Genomic DNA, 18,910 nt, shown 5'->3' with positions numbered 1-18,910 from the left:
CATGGCTTGTGGTATGGCTATACTCTCTGCATGACATGGCCTCACAGAGGTGGGGAAAAAGGCAGACATGGCCTTAAGGACCCATGAAAAATGCCTCGATGTGTCTGCCAGGAAGCTAGCACCTGAGTTTGTACCTAAAAGTTTCCAAAATCCAAGGGATTTGGTGCCAGCCCTAATGGGCAGCATCTCCTGGTCTTCCCTTCATTCCCTCCCCCCAGATGTGGTGATGAAGCAGCACTGACCTCATTGCCACGGGGACCGTCATCTCCCCTGTAGCCTTTGGGTCCTGGAGGTCCAGCCTCGCCCTAGGGAAACACAAAGAGCTCTCACAACGGGGATTTTTTTTCTCTTGATCCTGCTCCTGCCCTGAAGGGCTGGTCCCTTCATTTTGTGATGTGGTGGGCGGGGGCATCTGACTCATGCCTTGCATCCGTCAGTGAGTCACCTCTGCCAGCCTCACAAGAAAGGACCTATTGATGGGGGTAGCACAGGTGGGGAGATGCTTCAGGAGCTGTGCCTGGCTCCCCCTGTGCTCCCCTACCTGCACAGGCTGCAAATCCTCACACTTCCTTATGCCCTGTTTTCTCTGCAAGCCCCGTCAGAGGCAGCCCTGGCCAGATCCCTGCTGAGTGTGAGCAAAAACTAGAAGCTTTCTGGGCTAAGGTGTGACTGCAGACATGGGTTGAACATCACATGCTTTCAGTGGCAGCTAGGCTGTGGGAGAGAACAGCCCCTGAGCAGAGCCTCCAAGGCTCTAAAAGCCATCCCTCTCCTCCACACCTCCATCCAGTAACAGAGGACCTGGTAGGGAATAGGATCAGGGAGGCAGGGATGGTGCTTTCTAGCAGCAAAGCCCAGCTGGGTTGCACAGTGAGAACTCATCTGCTGTGACAGAGGTGATCCAGGGGCACAGAAAGATCCTTGGTGGAACACATCACCCTAAAGGTGACACAGACCTCCTTCCACAGAGGTCCTTCCCATGCCTCAGGGCTTGGACATGTCTAGGTTGCAGCTGGGCTGGCAGAGGTCCTGTTATGGCTCTAGAGAGCTTCTGTCCTCAGGAGGTTGCAGAGCCCTGGGAGCGTGTGCTGCAACAGACCAAAGCTGTCATTCTGCCATATCCCATCCAGGCAGTGGCCACTCACTCCATCAGCTCCATCCAGGGCAGGCCAGAGACAAGAGAGGAGGTGGGAGGAGGTTTTTTTCTCCAAGAGAGCCAATAGATGTACAAGGGAACCCCTCCATTTCTCTTTGGTGCCAACAGCCCTTCTTGGGGTTCACTTGCCAGGAGATTGGTAATGATGGTGGGTAACAATTGGGTAGTGATGCTTTTGCCCACTGTTCTAAATGCTTAAACAAGGTAGCATCTCATGTGAAGGTAGGTGTGCATCTGGTCCCCAGGCGATGGAGATGACAGAGGTGGGCAGAGGGAAGGCAGAGAGTAAACTGTGGTGGGAGTGAGTGGTGACTTGGCAATTGGCCCCTCCAGCATCACTGCTTCAGGCAGTGGTCATGCCAGTTCAAGACTCCTGGCCTTTGAAATGTTTCCTGTGACAAGCCACGCGACTGCAGCCTCCTGACAGGCAGAAGGCAGCAATCGCTCAATGGTACGTGGGCTTCAGCACTGCAGCGACATGTGCCCAAGAGTTTCCTCCATATTTTCAGTGCTTCATCAGCACCTCTGAGCTTTTGGGGAGCTGCCTCAGTGCGGTGGCTCTGTCTAGCCCAGCTTTGCAGCCACTCTCTTGCCATCCAAGAGCTGAGGAAACTGAAATCCCTTCCAGCTGTCATCTCTGCTCCTCTTCGCATGACAGCAGCTCCCAGCTGTAACCAAAGCTGGTAACCAAACATCTATGCATGCCGCAGACACCCTTCTTTCAAGGAAAGGTGTACAGGTGGGGGCAGAGGACTTAAAATTACACAGTGCAGTGCAGAACAGTAAACTGCCCAAAGACACATGATCTTACTTCTGCACAAAAGCCCAGAAAAGAGAAAGCTGGGAAGGAGGGACAGGAGCTCATGCTCGTTCAACATCAGCCAAAGCTGGATCCATGGCACCCCTGGTTCACGCTGGCCGTACGGAGCCTCACTGTAGCACACAGTGCAAATCCCTCGCAGCCCTGCAGGAGTTTATGAAGATGCAGGATTTCAGATTGGGAAATCTTTAGCGGTTCTCTGTCCAGTACCTTTCTGAGTGTGACAAGAACTGCAGGAGGGATGGGTACCAAGGCCAGGAAGAGAGAGAGACCGCCAAACCTGCCTGTGAGGATCAGGGAAGGAGCGTGTTGACCTTTAGCTTCTCTCAGATAGAAAGAGGATGAAAGGAGTCACAGGTTAGCAGGAGCTCTTTCCCCTTGCCAAGAGAAATATGATCCATGAGCCAGAGCTTGCAGATAATATGGCTTGGAAAATACTTGTTTGCCAAAGTCCTTCCCTTGTCCAGGCCCAATTATACATTTATTTTTAATTTTGCCAAGCAAAAGCATTCTTCCTCAGCTTATGGAAAAAAATGTCCTCACTTTGCAACTGCTTTTGAAATCTTCATGGATCGTCAGAGGTGCTGGGGCAGTCTCTGGTCTGGGGAGGCATCGGAGCTGCTTCTGTAATGCTTCCCTCTCAGATAGGGGTTTCACTCAAGTTCAGTGCTCCTCAGAAGGGAAGACTGGTGTCCCAAAGGCTCAGTGACATCAGGGAGACCATTCTTTCTCCTTTCTCCTCCTCCTCCCACCAGTGAAAGCTGGCTGGAGGCCTTGAACCTGGAATGAGCCTCTATAACACAGAGAGCAGCTCCAGTCCTTCCTCCTTCACTGCAGCTCCAGTCCATTACACACGCACCCCCAAAGAGCTGCCAGGGCCACCTCCTGAAACCTCATCTCTCACCACAGCAGTGCCCAGCAAACTGGATGCTTCCAGAAGCTCTTTGGTTGCAGCAGGAGCTCAGATCAGCTACAGACAGTAGGATCTGGACAATTTGGTGTGCTTCATTAGCATGAGATAGGCTCAAGGGAAGCCCGACTCCAGGCAAGCACAACCGTAACAAGCATGTCCTCTCCCCAGGCTGCAGCATGGTGCAGGTTTGCCATAGGGGTCACTCATGCTGTGGATAAGGTGAACACAACAGCAGCCTCTTCATGGCTGTCCTGCGCTCCAGATCTTCAGGGCTCTTCAACACTTGGTTGACCATAAAGGAGTTCAAAAGCTGTCTCATCTTTGTCCACATGCTGGTTTCCATACTTCACCCCTTGTGGAAGTCCTGTTCCACCAGGGAACAGGTGGGAACATCTATTTCAATACTTCCTTGTATTTTGAGCTCTGTCAGAACTCTGATGGTATGGGTAGGAGGGGAGTTTTCCCATAGAGCCCCATCCAAGGGTGATGTCGAAGCATGCTTGCTTAGGTGGAAAGACCCTGTTAGCCATTGCAATCAGTGCTATCGCCATGAAGGATTAACCCAGCAACACCTTCGGACCCGGAGTTTTCCACTGGGAACTGGGTACATCTTTGGGAAGAAAGAGCCTTTAATTGTTCAGAGGACAGAAGCCTTCCTCACGTTGGAGGTATCCAGCTTTGCTTTCCAGAAAGCCCATGGAGTCTGAGATCTGTTCCTTGAGGCACATGAGGACAAGCAGGAGGGCCAGACCTTGCAGTGAGCAGATTTGAGGAACACTGGCTTTGGGACACACTATATCTGCAGATGTCAAGGGTGTCAGGGACACCGCTGTGGCCCCATCAGGCTATCCTCACTGGCACAACGTCTCACTGACTCCCTTGACTGAGGTGACCAGTCTGGGGCCAGTGTCTGGCCCCAGGCCTGAACATTTTGTGCATTGCTGCAGCTCACATTTGCCAGTTGCCAAATCTGTCTGTGTTGACATCTGTTTCCATGGGATTGGGAAATAGCATGGAGGTTGCTCTGTCTCCAACCCAGCAGCCAAGTCTCCATTTTTTAGCCTTGTTGATATTCTGCGTTCTCCTAGAAATCCCTGCCCCTCCTCACCAGCTTTGCTACCCAGTCTGGAAGTTGCTGAGAACTTGTCCCAAAATGCTGTAGCATCAGTTAAGCCCTCTACCCCACTGTTCCCACTGCTCCAGCCACTTCCACGTAGGATCCAGAAAGTTAAATCAAACTCTTACCTGGTCGCCAGGTGGTCCGAGGGGTCCTTCCCGCCCTTGGTCACCAGGTGGTCCAGGCTCTCCCTGAAAATGCACACAGAGGGTGTGAGAAACCCTAAGAGGGACTGGCATAGGGTGCAAAGGACCCTGCGTGCAATGGGGAGTAGATGTGCAGCACCAATAGCACACGCTGTATAGGAACGTGGTGATCCAAACAGGGAGGTTTTTGAGGCAGATTCAGGAGTTGAGCAGGAAACTGTCAGAAATATGGGGAGAGAGAGACAGTCTAGCATGGCCACCTTAAAACCAAGAGGAAGACCTTCTGAAGGATGGGAGTGCCTGCCTCTGGGTGACATGTTTCAGCCCATTTTGTGCCAGAAAAGCAAATGCCTGGAGAGATCCATCTTGCAATGCTTCTGCAGATACACAGACCTGGCCCTGGCCCTGGCCCCAAAATCAGGCTCTTCCCCGCCACACTCTGCAACCATGCAGAGTTGCAACTCTGCTTTTCTAGAGCAGCTCCTGACCTGGGCAGTCTGCTTGAAGAGGAATTCTCTCTCCATGCACGGGCAGAGACTCCAGGCTTGCAGCCTCCCTTCCTTCATGCCCTCTTCCTCCAGCCTCCCATCCCTGTGGCGCTAAGGGGATTTCCAAGGGAATGAACATCGATGCTCTCCCCTCTCCTTTGCTAACACTCAGCACCCTGAGACGGGTTAGGGCTGTTTGCAGAGAACTGAAAGCACAGGAGAGCCCGGAAAACCTGTGTCTGGGTGTTTTTGCACACCAACAACTGCAACAGGATGAAATGACTGAGAGCTGGACTCAGCTTAGTTCCACTTTCACTTAACCAGTGTGGACAGGGTCAGCCTTCCACCAGTCCAGCAGAGCTGTGTCCCAGCAGGGCAGCCTGTCTGCCAGACCCAGGCTGGCTCCAGGTCACCCTCCCCATCTAGACCCGTGGCCAGGAGCAAGCAAGCTGGAGAAGCAACAGGAGACCCAGGAGGCATGACCCTACAGCCCATCCCTGCAGCCTAAGGGCTTGCTGCAAGTTCCTGGCAATTCAGAGGAAAGCTTTTCCACATGAAAATTGGGCTGCTACCCCTTGCAGGGCTGAATGACAGTTAAGCACATAGCTTAACTGATGAATGACAGTTAAGCACCTTACAGCCAAGCCACCCCCAAGATCAGCCAGCACCGTGTGCTGCAAGATGAGCATCTTTACACAAGGTGCTGCTCTGCCTGCAGCCCTGGGATGTGGGGCCAGGCAGCTCCCAGCCTGCAGGGAAGGGAGGCATTCAGAAAATTCCCGGGACAGACACACACCTGACTTAAAATTTTGAAGAAAGCGGTCGAAAGCCTGGCAACCTAAAGCTGTTGTTTGCAAGCTCGAAGCTTCCAGATGCCTAAGCCAAACAGTAAATATAAAACACAACTTCCAAAGGGCCCTGAGCACTGACGGAGACATTTCTGGCGAGGTTATGCAGCCTCGTGCTTGGACTGAAACTTGGAAGGAAGCAGCCCATAGTCTGCTGAACAATTTAACTCCGGGACGCTGGCGTGCACATATCTCCTGCATATATCTGCCCTGCACACCATATGTGGTAGGGTTGCCGCTCCCTGAACAGCAAACAGGAAAGGGGGACGCTGCCAGCAGACCCCTGCCATAGCTGCCCCTCCCCAGAGTGGACTTCTGCCCCTCCTGTCCAAGCTGGTGGTGGGTACTGGCTGTCCCTGAGGCAGGGACAGGGGAAGAGCAGTGCAGCGGCGACTGCCCATCAGTGCCAGGACACAGCTGGCCACCCGCCGGGATGCTGCTGCTGGGAAGGGTGTTCTCCCTTCCATCCACACCCCCACACACTACCCTGCTGCTAATGGCCCCTGTGCCCTCCTTCCCACGTCACTGGTACACCGTGCAGCCCCCCAGCATCTGGAGGAGGACACTTCCCTGAATCATAGAATCATAGAATCACAGAATGGTTAGAGTTGGAAGGGACCTTAAAGATCATCGAGTTCCAACACCCCTGCCATGGGGGGCACCTCCCACTAGACCAGGTTGCTCAAAGCCCCATCCAGCCTGGCCTTGAATACCTCCAGGGATCCACAACTTCCCTGGGCAATCTGTTCCAGTGTCTCACCACCCTCACAGGAAAGAATTTCCTCCTAATATCTAATCTAAATCTCCCCTCTTCCAATTTGAAACCATTACCCCTTGTCCTGTCACTACATCTCCTGACAAAGAGTCCCTCCCCAGCTCTCCTGTAGGCTCCCTTCAGACATTGGAAGGCTGCTGTAAGGTCTCCCCGGAGCCTTCTCTTCTCCAGGCTGAACAACCCCAGCTCTCTCAGTCTGTCTTCACAGGGGAGGTGCTCCATCCCTTTGATCATTCTCATGGCCCTCCACTGGACCCATTCCAACAGGTCCATGTCCTTCCTGTGTTGAGGACTCCAGAGCTGGACACAGTACTCCAGGTGGGGTCTCACAAGCGCAGAGTAGAGGGGTAGAATCACCTCCCTCAACCTGCTGGCCACACTTGATGCAGCCCAGGATGCGGTTGGCTTTCTGAGCTGCCAGCGCACATTACCGGCTCATGTTGAGCTTCTCATCCACCAACACCCCCAAGTCCTTCTTCTCAGGGCTGTTCTCCAGCCATTCTTCACCCAACCTGTATTTGTGCCTGGGATTGCCACGTGCCAGGGGCAGAACCCTGCACTTGGCTTGGTTGAACTTCATGCAATTTGCATGAGCCCACCTCTCAAGCCTGTCCAGGTCCCTCTGGATGGCATCCCTTCCCTCTAGCGTGTCAATCGCGCCACCGAGCTTGGTGTCGTGGGCAAACTTGCTGAGGGTGCACTCTATCCCACTGTCCATGTCTCCGACAAAGATAAATAGCACTGGTCCCAGTACCGACCCCTGAGGGACACCACTCGACACTGGCTGCCACTTGGACATTGAGGTGTTGACCACAACCCTTTGAGTGCGGCCATTCAGCCAGTTCCTGATCCACTGAGTGGTCCCTCCATCGAATCCATGACTTTCCAATTTTGAGACCAGGATGTCATGCGGGACACTGTCAAACGCTTTGCATAAGTCCAGGTAGATGAGGTCTGTTGCTCTGCCCTTGTCCACCAAGTCTGTGGCAGTATCATAAAAGGCCACCAAATTTATCAGGCACGATTTGTCCTTGGTGAAGCCATGTTGGCTGCCACCAATCACCTCCTTATTTTCCATATGCCTTAGCAGAGATTCCAGGAGGATCTGCTCCATGATCTTGCCAGGCACAGAGGTGAGGATGACTGGCCTGTAGTTCCCTGGGTCTTCTTCTTTTCCTTTTTTGAATATTGGGGTTATGTTCCCCTTTTTCCAGGCAGCAGGAACTTCACCAGATTGCCACGATTTCTCAAATATGATGGAAAGCAGCTTAGCAACTTTGTCCGCCAGCTCCCTCAGGACCCATGGATGGATTTCGTCAGATCCCATGGACTTATGCACCTCCAGGTTCCTTAGGTGGTCTTGAACCTGATCTTCTCGTACTGTGGGCAGTTCTTCATTTGCAGAGCCCCTGTTCTTGCCTTCCGTGACTTGGGCAGTGTGGTTAGACCCCTTGCCAGTGAAGACTGAGGCAAAAAAGTTGTTCAGTAGCTCAGCCTTGTCCATATCCTGGGAGGCCAGGTCTCCCGTTTCCTTCCGGAGAGGGCCCACAACTTCCCTAGTCTTGCCTTTATCCCTGATGTATCTATAGAAGTTTTTCTTATTGTCTTTGATGTCCCTGGCTAGATTTAGTTCTGCCTGGGCTTTCGCTTGCCTGATCTGGTTCCTGGCCGCTTGGACAGTTTCTCTATATTCTGCCCAGTCTACCCGTCCCTGCTTCCACCCCCTATAGGCCTCCTTTGTGGTCCTGAGCTTGTCCAGCAGCTCCTTGTTCATCCATGCAGGCCTGCTGGCTATTTTGCCTGACTTCTTCTTTTTTGGGATGCATCTCTCCTGAGCTTGGAGGAGGCGATCCTTGAACACTAACCAGCTTTCCTGGGCCCCTCTCCCCTCCATTTCTTTCTCCCAACCCTGCCAATCAGATCTCTCAGGAGACCAAAGTCTGCTCTTCTGAAGTTCAGGGTAGCGAGCTTGCTGCACACCCTCCTCACTGCCCTATGAATCTTGAATTCTACAATTTCGTGATCGCTGCAGCCAAGGCTATCCTTGAACTTGACATTCCCCACCAGCCCCTCCTTGTTGGTAAGGACAAGGTCCAGCACGGCTCCTCTCCTTTTTGGCTCCTCAATCATTTGAAGAAGAAAGTTATCATCAACGCATTCCAAGAACTTCCTGGATTTCACGTACCCTGCTGTGTTGTTCTTCCAACAGGTATCGGGGTGGTTGAAGTCCCCCATGAGGACCACGGTGTGCGAGCGCGATGCTGCTTCTATCTGCCTATAGAGGGCCTCATCCTCCCTGTCACTCTGATCTGGTGGTCTGTAGCAGACCCCTACTGTAACATCATCTGCCCCTGTGCTCCCTTTAATCTTGACCCATAAGCTCTCTGTCGGGTCTTCATCCCTCCCCGGGTGGAGCTCCACACACTCCAGCTGGTCATTGACATAGAGGGCAATACCCCCACCCTGTCTGCCCAGCCTGTTCTTCCTGAAGAGTCTGTAACCCTCCATTCCAACACTCCAGTCATAAGAGCCATCCCACCACATCTCAGTAATGCCAATAAGATCGTAGCCCTAGACGCACGCGTACGTCTCTAACTCCTCTTGCTTGTTCCCCATGCTGCGTGCATTTGTGTAAAGTCACTTCAGCTGGGCGCCCAATGGGGCTGACTTACTAGCTGGAATGGCTCCATTTCCTTCGTGTTGCTCTTCAGGTGGCCTTCCTTTGTGGGGTTTTATCTGTGGTTCCTGGATTCCTTTTGCCTCAGGAGCCTCGAGGACAGGCCTGATGTTATCACCCACCTCCCCCTTCACATTTAGTTTAAAGACCTGTCAATCAACCCCGCAATCTCTTGGGCCAGGATATTCTTCCCCCTTTGGGAGAGGCATCTTCCATTTCCTGTCAACAAGCCCGGTGCCATATAGGCCAACCCACTATCAAAGTACCCGAAGTTATGGTGGCGACACCAGCCACGGAGCCATGTATTGACCGATTTGATCCGTCTGCTCCTCCCAGCATCATTGCCTGCCACTGGAGGGAGTGATGAAAAAATCACCTGCACCCCAGATTCCTTTACTAAGCCTCCCAACTCCCTGAAGTCTCTCTTTATAGCTCTTGAGCTTTGAGTCGCTGTCTCCTCTGCACCTACATGGAATGTCAGTAGTGGATAATAATCTGAGGACTGTACTAAACCAGGAAGTTTCCTGGTGACGTCCTTCAGCCGGGCTCCAGGAAGACAGCAGGCTTCCCTCTGAGAAGGGTCCACTCGGCATATTGGGCCCTCTGTCCCCCTCAGGAAGGAGTCCTCAACAACTATAACCCTTCGTTTTTTCTTAGAGGGAGTGGTGGTGATGTGGGGTATATGCTCTTTTGGCTTAGGAGGCATCTGTATTATAGGGTGCTCCTTAGCTACTTCCTCACTCGACGGGCCATTCTCAAGCAGAACCTCATATCTGTTCCTCAGAGGTACTTCACAGGACAAGGAAGGTAAGGTGGGAGGTTGTCTGGTGCCACGACCATGAACCTGCTTCCACTCGCTCTTTTCATTTACACATTTGCCTTCAGCCTGACCAGGGGTGCCTACAGGGGCTCTTGAACCCTTGCTGCTTTTCTCCCTATTATTCCTCAACCTTTCAACTTCTTCTTTCAGCTCTGCCACCTTGCCTCTTTGCTCTCCACCTTGCCTCTTTGTTCTCCATCAACTGGTTTTGCAACCATGAGTCAGGGGCTGACCCCTCTCTGCCTGCTCTTGGTTTGCTGGGTGCACTCTCCTCTGGGTTTTGGCTCTGGTGATTAGCTGCCAGCATAAAGGCGCGATTGCTGGGGGACAATGGCAGCTCCCCCTCAGGCTGGCAGGTAAAGTCACTGAGCTTGCCTGCTGGCCCACAGGCTGGAATGGGGGACTTAGCTACTGGGCACCTATTTGCAGCCCCTGGCTGCCAAGCGTGACCCCATTTGCAAGCAGACGCTGCAAGTTGCCCATGGATGCACTTACCGGCTCTCCTCTCGGCCCGCGGTCACCTGGTGAGCCCGAGGGGCCTCTTTCTCCATTGCTGCCCTGCAAGGAGATGTTGGGAAGACAAAATTGGGACCTGCTCCCAGCAGGAGGAAAGCCCTCCTTCATTGCCCACCTCTGAGCGGGCTCACTCCCAGGCCTCCTCCTCCTCTGCAGGATACCAGCCCCTGCCCGTGCCCTGCCAGCACAGTGCCCAGCATCAGTGCCCTAAATTACCCGTTCTCCAGGAGGACCATCTGCACCCAGAGCGCCCTGTAGAGAAATAACAGGGGTGGTCAGGCAGTGGGGATGGTGGGCAAGCATTCATGGGAGGCATCACAGGCATGGGCAGAGGACTTACTTCATCACCCGTCTCCCCTGCTGGTCCAGGCTCACCCCGGTTTCCAGGCACGCCCTGTGTGAAAAAGCCAGCAAATGAGAAAAGTCAGCAGATTTGGGAGCAAAGACTTGTGCACTTGCAGAGCATTGGGCAAGCTCTGCTTCAAAGCCAAGGCTGAAGCAGAACCTTTCCCTCTCACAGGAAAAGCAGGACCTTTCCCTCTCACAGAAGGCAGAAGATGCTCATGCACAGGTGTTTCACTCACCTTTTCTCCCGGGCTGCCAGGAATCCCCTGTCGGCCAGGTTTTCCATCATCCCCAGGCTCCCCCTTCACAAGGACACAAGTCACTGTCAACACTGCATCCAGTGCCCAGTGGTGGACTTTGGCTCCCACAGCACAGAGGCTGTCAGGAGCCCCAGTGCACCCCAAGCCCTTTTCTAGGCTGTGGCCTCTCCCCAGGGAGGTCCCCATCCCCAGCAGATCCCTCCCTCCCCCACTCCACCTGCTCAGTGCAAGTCATCTTTTCACAGCAGCTCCCCAATATCTCAGGGATGCTTGTGCCAGGCTTGTGGGCACCTGCTAACCTTGGGCACACTGGGAGTCACACCAGCCAGATCTTACTGTGGGTGATGGGCAGCGTCCTCTAGCATAGGCTTGCCCCCTAGCAGTGCAAGGAGGCCAGCGATGGGTTAATCACCACCCTCTCCCTCTTGTAATAAAGGAGTCCCAGCATCCCTCCTTCCACTGGGCAGAGTGGCTCACCTTTCCTCCCTTGGGTCCGTAAGCACCGGGATCTCCCTTTGGTCCAGGTGGGCCTTGAGCTCCCTGTTGAAAATAAAGGCAACATCACTGAAAAATCAAGACAGTATCACTATCAGCGGGAAACAGGGCTGGACTGAGCATCCTAGCAGCCTGGCCTGCAGCTCTCCAGTGGAACGGACAGGAGGGACATGTACTCAGGAGCAAAGCAGGGATGGCACAGTACTCTTGCACCATGGAGCCACGCAAGCAATGCTGCAGCCATGTTGCTGAAACATTGCAAAACAAAGGAAAACAGCAGAAAAGGTGGTTGTTGGGCTGCTGTGGCTGGACTGCAGTGATACTGGTGCCACCAGATGTGTCATCCTGGGAGCATGGAAATAAGTAGAGAAACTGGAGGAATGCAATGTCAGAATAGTGTTTTCCAGAGCCCTCCAAAATCTCCAACATTTTCTGGGTGGTTGGTCACAGCAGGCTGAAACTCATCAATCCTGGGCTTGCCTATCAGACAATGAGCTCTTCTGTGCTGAGTTCTCTGTGCTGAACAGCCTCCAGCCAAACGCTCCCTCAGTGTGCAGCTTCCCAGGCAGCCCCATGCAATGGGGGACAGCTTCCAGGCAAGGACAAGGCAGACTGCCCTGGGGGTACCCCCAAGGTACCATGCCTAGAATGAGCATCGCATGTCTCGAGACCTATTTCCAAGTGCAGCAACTCCCTCCCACATCTCCCCTTCTTGTGGACCTCCCCGTTTCCATGCGCCATCATGGCAGAACTGCTGCACTGGTTCCTTTGCATGCAAGAGGCACCCACACAGTACGTACGTCAAATCCAGGTGAGCCTTTGCAGCCAGGTAAACCAGGGTATCCAGCTTCACCCTGTCAGACAGACAAAGCAGGAGTCTCCATGAGTGGTGCCCATGGGAAGGCCCCATCCGTATTCCCAGAGCCCCAAAAGGGCTGTCCATTCCAGCCCTGTCCCTGGCTGGCAGGTGGACAGCCCTGCAGGGAGGGAGCCCCACTGTGCCATGTGGGACACTGCTTCGTTCCTGGACCCCACAATGTTTTTGGAGGGGCAAATGTCATGGTCCTCACGCTAAGCAAGGTGCCCCAGAGCAGAGATTTACCTTCATGCCATCGATGCCATCAATTCCACGTCTGCCCTTCTCACCCTGAAACAGAAAATAGGCACCATGAATAAGTGATTTCCAAAGACCCTCCCCCCCCCGGCATCTGCCGGAAAGAATAAATGGTACAAAAGTAGAGGCTGACCTTGGCTCCTTTGGCTCCTCTTGAGCCCTGCAAAGGGAAGGAGAGAGATGCTAGGCCCACACGTAGAGCAGATCCATCCCCCCACCATGCTGTGGTCCCCATGCCAGCTGAGTCCAAGGATGCAAGCATTCAGCATGTCCCTGCACACTGCCAGTCTCTCCTGTTCTGACTGGCTTTGCCCGCTGCATGGTACTTGTCTGATCCCTAAGGCTTCGTCAGCTGCAAACTGTCTGATCCTGTCGGATCCTCGCTCCTGGCATGGGCAGTGCCAGCAGGAGGGACGCTGCAGGTAACCAAGCAGGGGGACACAGAGATCTCCCTCCAACATCCTTGCTGTCCTCACCTTTTCTCCTCGACTTCCTTTGTCACCCTAGAGAAGAAGGGAGAGCAGAAAACAGGAGAGTGAAAACTCTTGCAGCACAAAGCCTGTGGTCTATCTAGGAACCGTGCCTGTGACCCTAGAGTCCCACGTACCTTCATTCCTTGGTAGCCAACAGGTCCCATGTCCCCTGGTCTGCCCTAGAGGACAGAAACACAGTGTTACGGAGGCATATACGGTCACCACCATCACCATGGGGCAGCTTCCCCAGGCTCTTGATATGGGGCTCGGGCACCAGCTGCCATATCCTCCTGCAAGAGGCTCTCCCATAACTCTGCTCCTCATTTGCCTGGGATCATTGTGGAGAGCAAAGGGGACCTGCCCTCACCTCCACCATCTGCAGCCCTTCCTGGGCGCAAGGGAAACCGGGCACTTGGAGGCATCATTTGGGACAAAAAGGAAGGGCAGAAAACCCTTGGGAAGGAAAAATGCATGGCATGGAGTTTCCAAATTGTGAATGCACAAGATGAGTAACGGCATACTCATCTGTGTGGGAGAAACGCACCTCCCCAAAATAAGTGTACCTAGTGAAAAAAAAAGGGAGGAGGAGGAAAATAGTTTCCTCATGCTATTAGGTTATTATTTACCAAAGGTTTCCCTCTAACACTGCTGTGCTTGTCATGTCAGAGGACACAGGAGAGAGCCCAGAGTCCACCCCTGGGCTGGCATACATGAGTCAGAGATGTGTCCTCCAGGAGGAATGGCTATTTTGGGTAAGGAACAAGGAAGCCTGTAGCAACAGAGGTGGGGGCCACCTCACTGCTCACCAGGAGCCCCTGTTTAGGAGGGTGGCTGCGGAGGGGGACAGCTGTCCGTGATCCCACTGACTACTACATGGAAACATGGTGATGCAGGGGCAAGGGCTGGTGAGGATGCACACAAGAAATCTGGCCAGAGATGGCCAAAAAATAGCCCCCGCACAGCATTACCAGGGCTGGTCCTTTACTTACTGGGTCTCCAGCTTCGCCTTTCTGTCCGGGAAGACCTGGCTTGCCTCTTTCTCCCTGCAATACAGGACAGAAATAAAATTAACTCATTATCCCCAGGAACAGAACGATGACCTGTTGAAAGGAGAGCAGGGAGGATGGTAGCAGCAGTGCTCCATGGACGTGGGGAGCAGATGATAGCAGCTGCATGGGAGTGTGGTGTGAGTCCTCATCCACCTCTCCATGGGGCAGTGGTGGGGTGCTGAGGACCCGTGCCCCACTGGTCTCTGAGCATCCCCATGAGCCCGTCTGACCAACCTAGTCCCACAGCATGGCTACAGTTGGTCCCTCACCTCATTGCCCGGATCACCAGGAGGTCCAAGAAGGCCTCGGGGAGGCTGTGGGAGAGAGGTATGGCTTAGACCAGCCACCGAGGCACAGCCTGGGGCCATGAGGAAGTGAGGGAAGGGCACAGGAGTTCTCAAAAGACGGACTCACCTGGCACTCAAACGAGCAACACTGCCCAGAGAGAAGGAGAAAACAGCATTAGAGGCAGCAGGCAGCACCAGGGCCAGGATGCACCCTGTTTGAGGGGAGCTCTCCAGGCTGGCAGGAGCCAAGCAGGGGGTCCCTACATGACAGGACTGTGCCACTGAGCCCCCACTTGGCTATGGGTGGCCCGCAGAGGACAGGCTCAGGCACAGAATCGGGGGGGGGGGGGGGGGGGCAGGGCTCTGGGGGACACTCACCGATTGCTCCGTGTTAACTTTCTGCAAGACAAGAAAGAAATAAGAGGGGGATTGAGAGGGATAGGTGAGCCCAGAGTGAGGGTGGGCTGGGAAGGGGGGCAGGTGGCACTCACAATCATGTTGATGATGGTGTTGATGGTATCCTCCACATCCAGCTCCCGGGTTGGCTTCAGGCTGGTGGCGGTGAAGTTGCGGCGGTAGGCATGATCCGTGGCAATGATGTTGAGCCGCTGGTCCTATGGTTGGGGGATTAGGAGGGCAGAGTGAGACCTGTGGGCACCCGTGCAGGGCCCATTCCCAGAGGCCAACCTGGGGACCTACATCCTCCCTCCAGGGAGGGGCTCTGAGGGGCACTCAGAGCCTCCTTCACTGTGCTGGGAGTCCTGTGTGACCACTTGGGACACCTACAGGGAGCATCTCCACTATGTGGTGCCTACCAGGTGGTTGGGGGAGATGGCGACAGAGAACACTTTGATCCCTAAATGTTTGGCTTCATTGGCAGCATCATCCAGGCCTCCACAGGGCTCCTTATACCCTTCCAAGGGGTGTCCATCTGTCACCACGATCAGGTATTTATTCTCCTTGTGATGGGAGCCACTGCAAGGGTTTAAGCACAGGATTTAACATTGCAAGGATTTAACAGATTTAGCTGGACAGGGGGACACTCGCCCCAGGTAATGCCCCAGGCTATGGTCAGGGCATGCCTCATCTCAGCAAAGCGAGAGCACTAGCAATCTGCCACCCCTGTCCCTATTTCATGCCTAGGTGACCTCCTCTCCCACCCCAGGGACAGGCCTGCACGATGCACAGGGACATCCTAACCCAGAAGCTCCCAATCTCTGTCCACCATGGCCATAAAGCCAGCATTGCCCCCTCTGCCTGCCCCAGCCCCGTTGCCTTACCCGATGAGCAGCTCCTCAATGCCCCGCTTTATGGCACAGTCAGTGTAAGTGCCCTTCCCGATGTAGTTCACAGCTGAGACGCGGTTCTTCAGCTCATTCCGGCCGCTAGGCATCGAGGTGAGGCTCTGGATGAGCACAACTTCATCACTGTAGTGCAGTGCCCCAGCGTTCCACACCAGGTTGCGGTCGCAGCGGTAGTACCTGCGCAGACACACCAGGACACGTCCTTTTAGCACAGCTCCTGCTTCACTTGCACTGGCCGCCATGCAAAATGCATGGCCAAACATTGTGGGGCTTTGTAAGGGCTTGCTGTTTTCTCGCAGGTCTGGGACATGCTTCACATGCAAATCCCAGCCATGGGAGCAGGGCAGTTTGTCCAGTAGGTGGAATGGCAAAGGAGTGCAGCTGGTGGGCATCCACAAGGGTCAGACAGTTTGGCAGAGAGGCTTTCTGAAGAGGTACCAGGCTGTAGTGGCTAGACCTGAGCAGGAGATGCTGAGTCAGACAATCAGGTGTGTGTGTAAGGCAGGTAACCGCCAAAACACCCCACACAGGACTGCAGTGAGTTTTCCACTGCCTGCTGTGTTAAAATCAGAGGGATGTCTCCCTCTAAAAAATGCTCTAACTCGGAGATGGATGAGAGTGTGTTTTGAAGCCCAGTCCTATACACTGACACAGGCTGGACCTGTGACTCCCCGGGACAGAGGAATCACAACTACCTGTGCTTTGGCCAGTGCCCCAAAAAGGGTCTTTTCAGGATGCTGGGGCCAATCCCAGAGGTATAGGGTTGCACAGCTTCCTCAATTCTCCAAGCTCACCTTCTCTCTGCCCAGCAGGACATTTCCCAAAGCCACCTGGACATTGCCCACTGCTGTCACCTCCACCCCACCGCTGCCAGTTGCCTCACCATCACCTGTGCTGACCATGCCATGCACACTCCGGGTGCCTGGCAGCATGGCGTAAATGGTGGTGGCCTGTAGAACCAGAGCAGGTAGAGAGCAGCAGAGTGGGCACAGGGGTGTTTGGGGTGGGCTCAGGAGGTCCATCTGTCTGTCTTCATGCAGCAGGGACTCTCGACAAAGCCCAGAGCCTTGCTTAGGAAAGAGTCATGCTGTGTTGATGGAGGCCTGGCAGGTTGTTCCCAAGCACAAGGCTTCTGGTGACTCAATGCCTTGTAAGGTAGCTCTCCTGCCTGGGCAATGGGCAGGTGAGCTGCTAACCCCCTCCCGCCTGTCTTATGATGTGGGCCAACTTGTGCAGCACTGGGACATCCCCACAGTGCCCCTCTTGGACACCAGCACACATCTCCTGCTGTCCTGAGGGACTCAGAAAGACCCACATGCCTCCAGGACTTGTGGTGCTCCCATGCATCGCTGGATCTCCTGGCCTTTGCCTGCAGCCCTTCCCAGCATCATCCCCCTCCGGGATCTCGGAGCTTTAGTGCTCCTGGGCTTCCCTGGGTGACCTCACCCTGGGAAAGCCAGGGTGAGACCTGGGTTAGTGGCTGCAAGCATGGGTGAGGAAGAGGCAGATAAAGACCTGAGCACTGGGTGGATAAGGGGCACCCAAAGCGGGGTTCAATGCCCTGGAACATGCCAGTTGCAAGGGAGGGTTTGCTCTGCAGGGTGCCCACGAGTGCTGGGTTTAATATCAGAGGTGCCCTGCTGCAACCAAGCACCCGGGTTGTTCTGGGCCCGAGGAGCCGGTGGCACGGGAATCAGCATCGCTTTGGCACTACAGAATAACCACCGGGTCAGCCAGAGGTGGTGGGGCTGGGGTGTCACGTCGGCCACTCCGGGAAGCCCTTGCTTTCCTGAGGGCAGGCGCAGGCAGCCCTGTAAAGGCACGCTGCCACCCTCAGCACGGACAGAGCAAAAACGGGGCGGCCGCAGAACACAGGAGAGAGGAGACTCTTCCACCCCATTCCCCAGCATCCCTGCGTTGTTTCTCTCTGCCTGCGGACGGGCACGCAGGGTGGTCTCAACATCCCATCCGGCACCAGGACCCATCCCTAAAGCCGCCTGGACAAAATCCCGGGAGATGTACCTGTTTGTCAGCTTATCAATGAACCGGTTGGTAAAATCTTTCACTTGGGTAACCAGGTCCCCAAAGGGCTTCACCCTCAGGGCGACGCTCTCTGAGGTGTCCAGGACAAAGAAGAGGTCCACGGGGCAGTCTGGGAAGAAACGAAGAGGCAGAAGTGGGCAGGCAGCCCCGCTCCATCGCCTCCGCAGCCCGGGCTCCCCGCACCGCCCACACGCACCTCTGCAGCCTAGCTCCCTTCCTAGCAGGCTCCCAGGATCCGCGCTAAGGGGGCCACTTTCACATCCTCACCCCACGCGAAACACACAAGCACAGATGCCCGAGTGAGGTTGCTCATTTCTGTTTTGGCATCAAGGGTAAGCCGTACCGAGCACGTATTCAGAAACATTGGTTTGTGGCATTTAACAGCTTCCTATGATTTTTTTTCCCCATTTACATTAGGAGACTATCTTTGCAAGACCAATACCATTTTATATAATAATAAAAAATAACATGCAGCTGCTGCAACCACTTAAAAAAAACAACCCACAAGACATGATAGCAATTAACACAATGAAAAATTAATGATTTTCTCACACATCCTGGCACAAATTTCATTGCAGAGGAGAGCAAAGGCACCTTAACAGCCAGTGCCAAACCAGAATCTTTCAGAAAGCTAAAGTGATATCAGCTGTTACCTTCCCCCTCCCCCACACCCCACACTGCATCCTATTGCTACTGGTAATATCTGACAAGCCAGACCCAAGCAGAAAAAGCCAAAAAAAGCATTAAAAGTGGGTAAATCTTGCAGATCCTCTCTAATCCTATATCACTTTCCTCAGCAAACACAACTCTTCCCCAAAACGTCCCGACAAAGCTGTGGAAGTGGAGGCAGCGGAAACTTCCACCCAGGAGGGAAACGGCAGCCAGACTTCTCTGCTGATCCTGGGGAAGAAAAACATTCTGGGAAGCAGCCTGGGCTTACCTTCTGCATTTGCGACCCGGGTGGTGATTTCTGGGCGCTGAGCCCATGAGGTCTCCCCCAGGAAGATGGCTGGGAGCAGCAAAGTGGGTAGAAAGCCTCGCAACCTCATTTTGCTTGGTTCAGATCACCATCGAGCTGGATCAAAGATAAAAGCAGGGAAGGAGAACCCAGCAGCTGAGAGAGACTGCAGTCCACAGGCAGGAGTCGCTGAAGATAGTTTTTTTGCCGCTTTCCCCTTCGTTTCCGTGGCAGGAAGAGCAGGCAGGAGGGTAAGGGTGAGGAGGAGACTTCTCCAGCCTGAGGATGGAGGGAGGGATCAGGGGC

The 18,910-nt window shown here is 54.2% G+C and overlaps 1 protein-coding gene across 1 annotated transcript in view; it reads right to left on the bottom strand.

Annotated features, from left to right (window-relative positions):
• The window catches only part of COL6A1 (collagen type VI alpha 1 chain), a 28,859-nt gene extending 10,164 nt beyond the window's left edge, over positions 1 to 18,695 (bottom strand). The window contains exons 1-21 of the mRNA XM_074145007.1: positions 18,587 to 18,695; positions 17,626 to 17,755; positions 15,580 to 15,780; positions 15,115 to 15,274; positions 14,791 to 14,913; positions 14,678 to 14,698; positions 14,427 to 14,447; positions 14,282 to 14,326; positions 13,953 to 14,006; positions 13,098 to 13,142; positions 12,967 to 12,993; positions 12,624 to 12,650; positions 12,479 to 12,523; positions 12,177 to 12,230; positions 11,359 to 11,421; positions 10,861 to 10,923; positions 10,617 to 10,670; positions 10,493 to 10,528; positions 10,256 to 10,318; positions 4,135 to 4,197; positions 243 to 305 (exon numbers count right to left, since the gene is read on the bottom strand). Coding sequence (XP_074001108.1) covers positions 243 to 305; positions 4,135 to 4,197; positions 10,256 to 10,318; positions 10,493 to 10,528; positions 10,617 to 10,670; positions 10,861 to 10,923; positions 11,359 to 11,421; positions 12,177 to 12,230; positions 12,479 to 12,523; positions 12,624 to 12,650; positions 12,967 to 12,993; positions 13,098 to 13,142; positions 13,953 to 14,006; positions 14,282 to 14,326; positions 14,427 to 14,447; positions 14,678 to 14,698; positions 14,791 to 14,913; positions 15,115 to 15,274; positions 15,580 to 15,780; positions 17,626 to 17,755; positions 18,587 to 18,695 — 1,467 coding nt within the window. The remainder of the gene's footprint in view (positions 1 to 242; positions 306 to 4,134; positions 4,198 to 10,255; positions 10,319 to 10,492; positions 10,529 to 10,616; positions 10,671 to 10,860; positions 10,924 to 11,358; positions 11,422 to 12,176; positions 12,231 to 12,478; positions 12,524 to 12,623; positions 12,651 to 12,966; positions 12,994 to 13,097; positions 13,143 to 13,952; positions 14,007 to 14,281; positions 14,327 to 14,426; positions 14,448 to 14,677; positions 14,699 to 14,790; positions 14,914 to 15,114; positions 15,275 to 15,579; positions 15,781 to 17,625; positions 17,756 to 18,586) is intronic.
• Positions 18,696 to 18,910: the final 215 nt, after the last annotated feature.

This window comes from Numenius arquata, chromosome 3 (genome assembly GCF_964106895.1).
Source record: "Numenius arquata chromosome 3, bNumArq3.hap1.1, whole genome shotgun sequence".
In the NCBI taxonomy this organism is placed as follows: domain Eukaryota; kingdom Metazoa; phylum Chordata; class Aves; order Charadriiformes; family Scolopacidae; genus Numenius; species Numenius arquata.
This window is presented reverse-complemented; position numbering and strand designations above follow the sequence as displayed.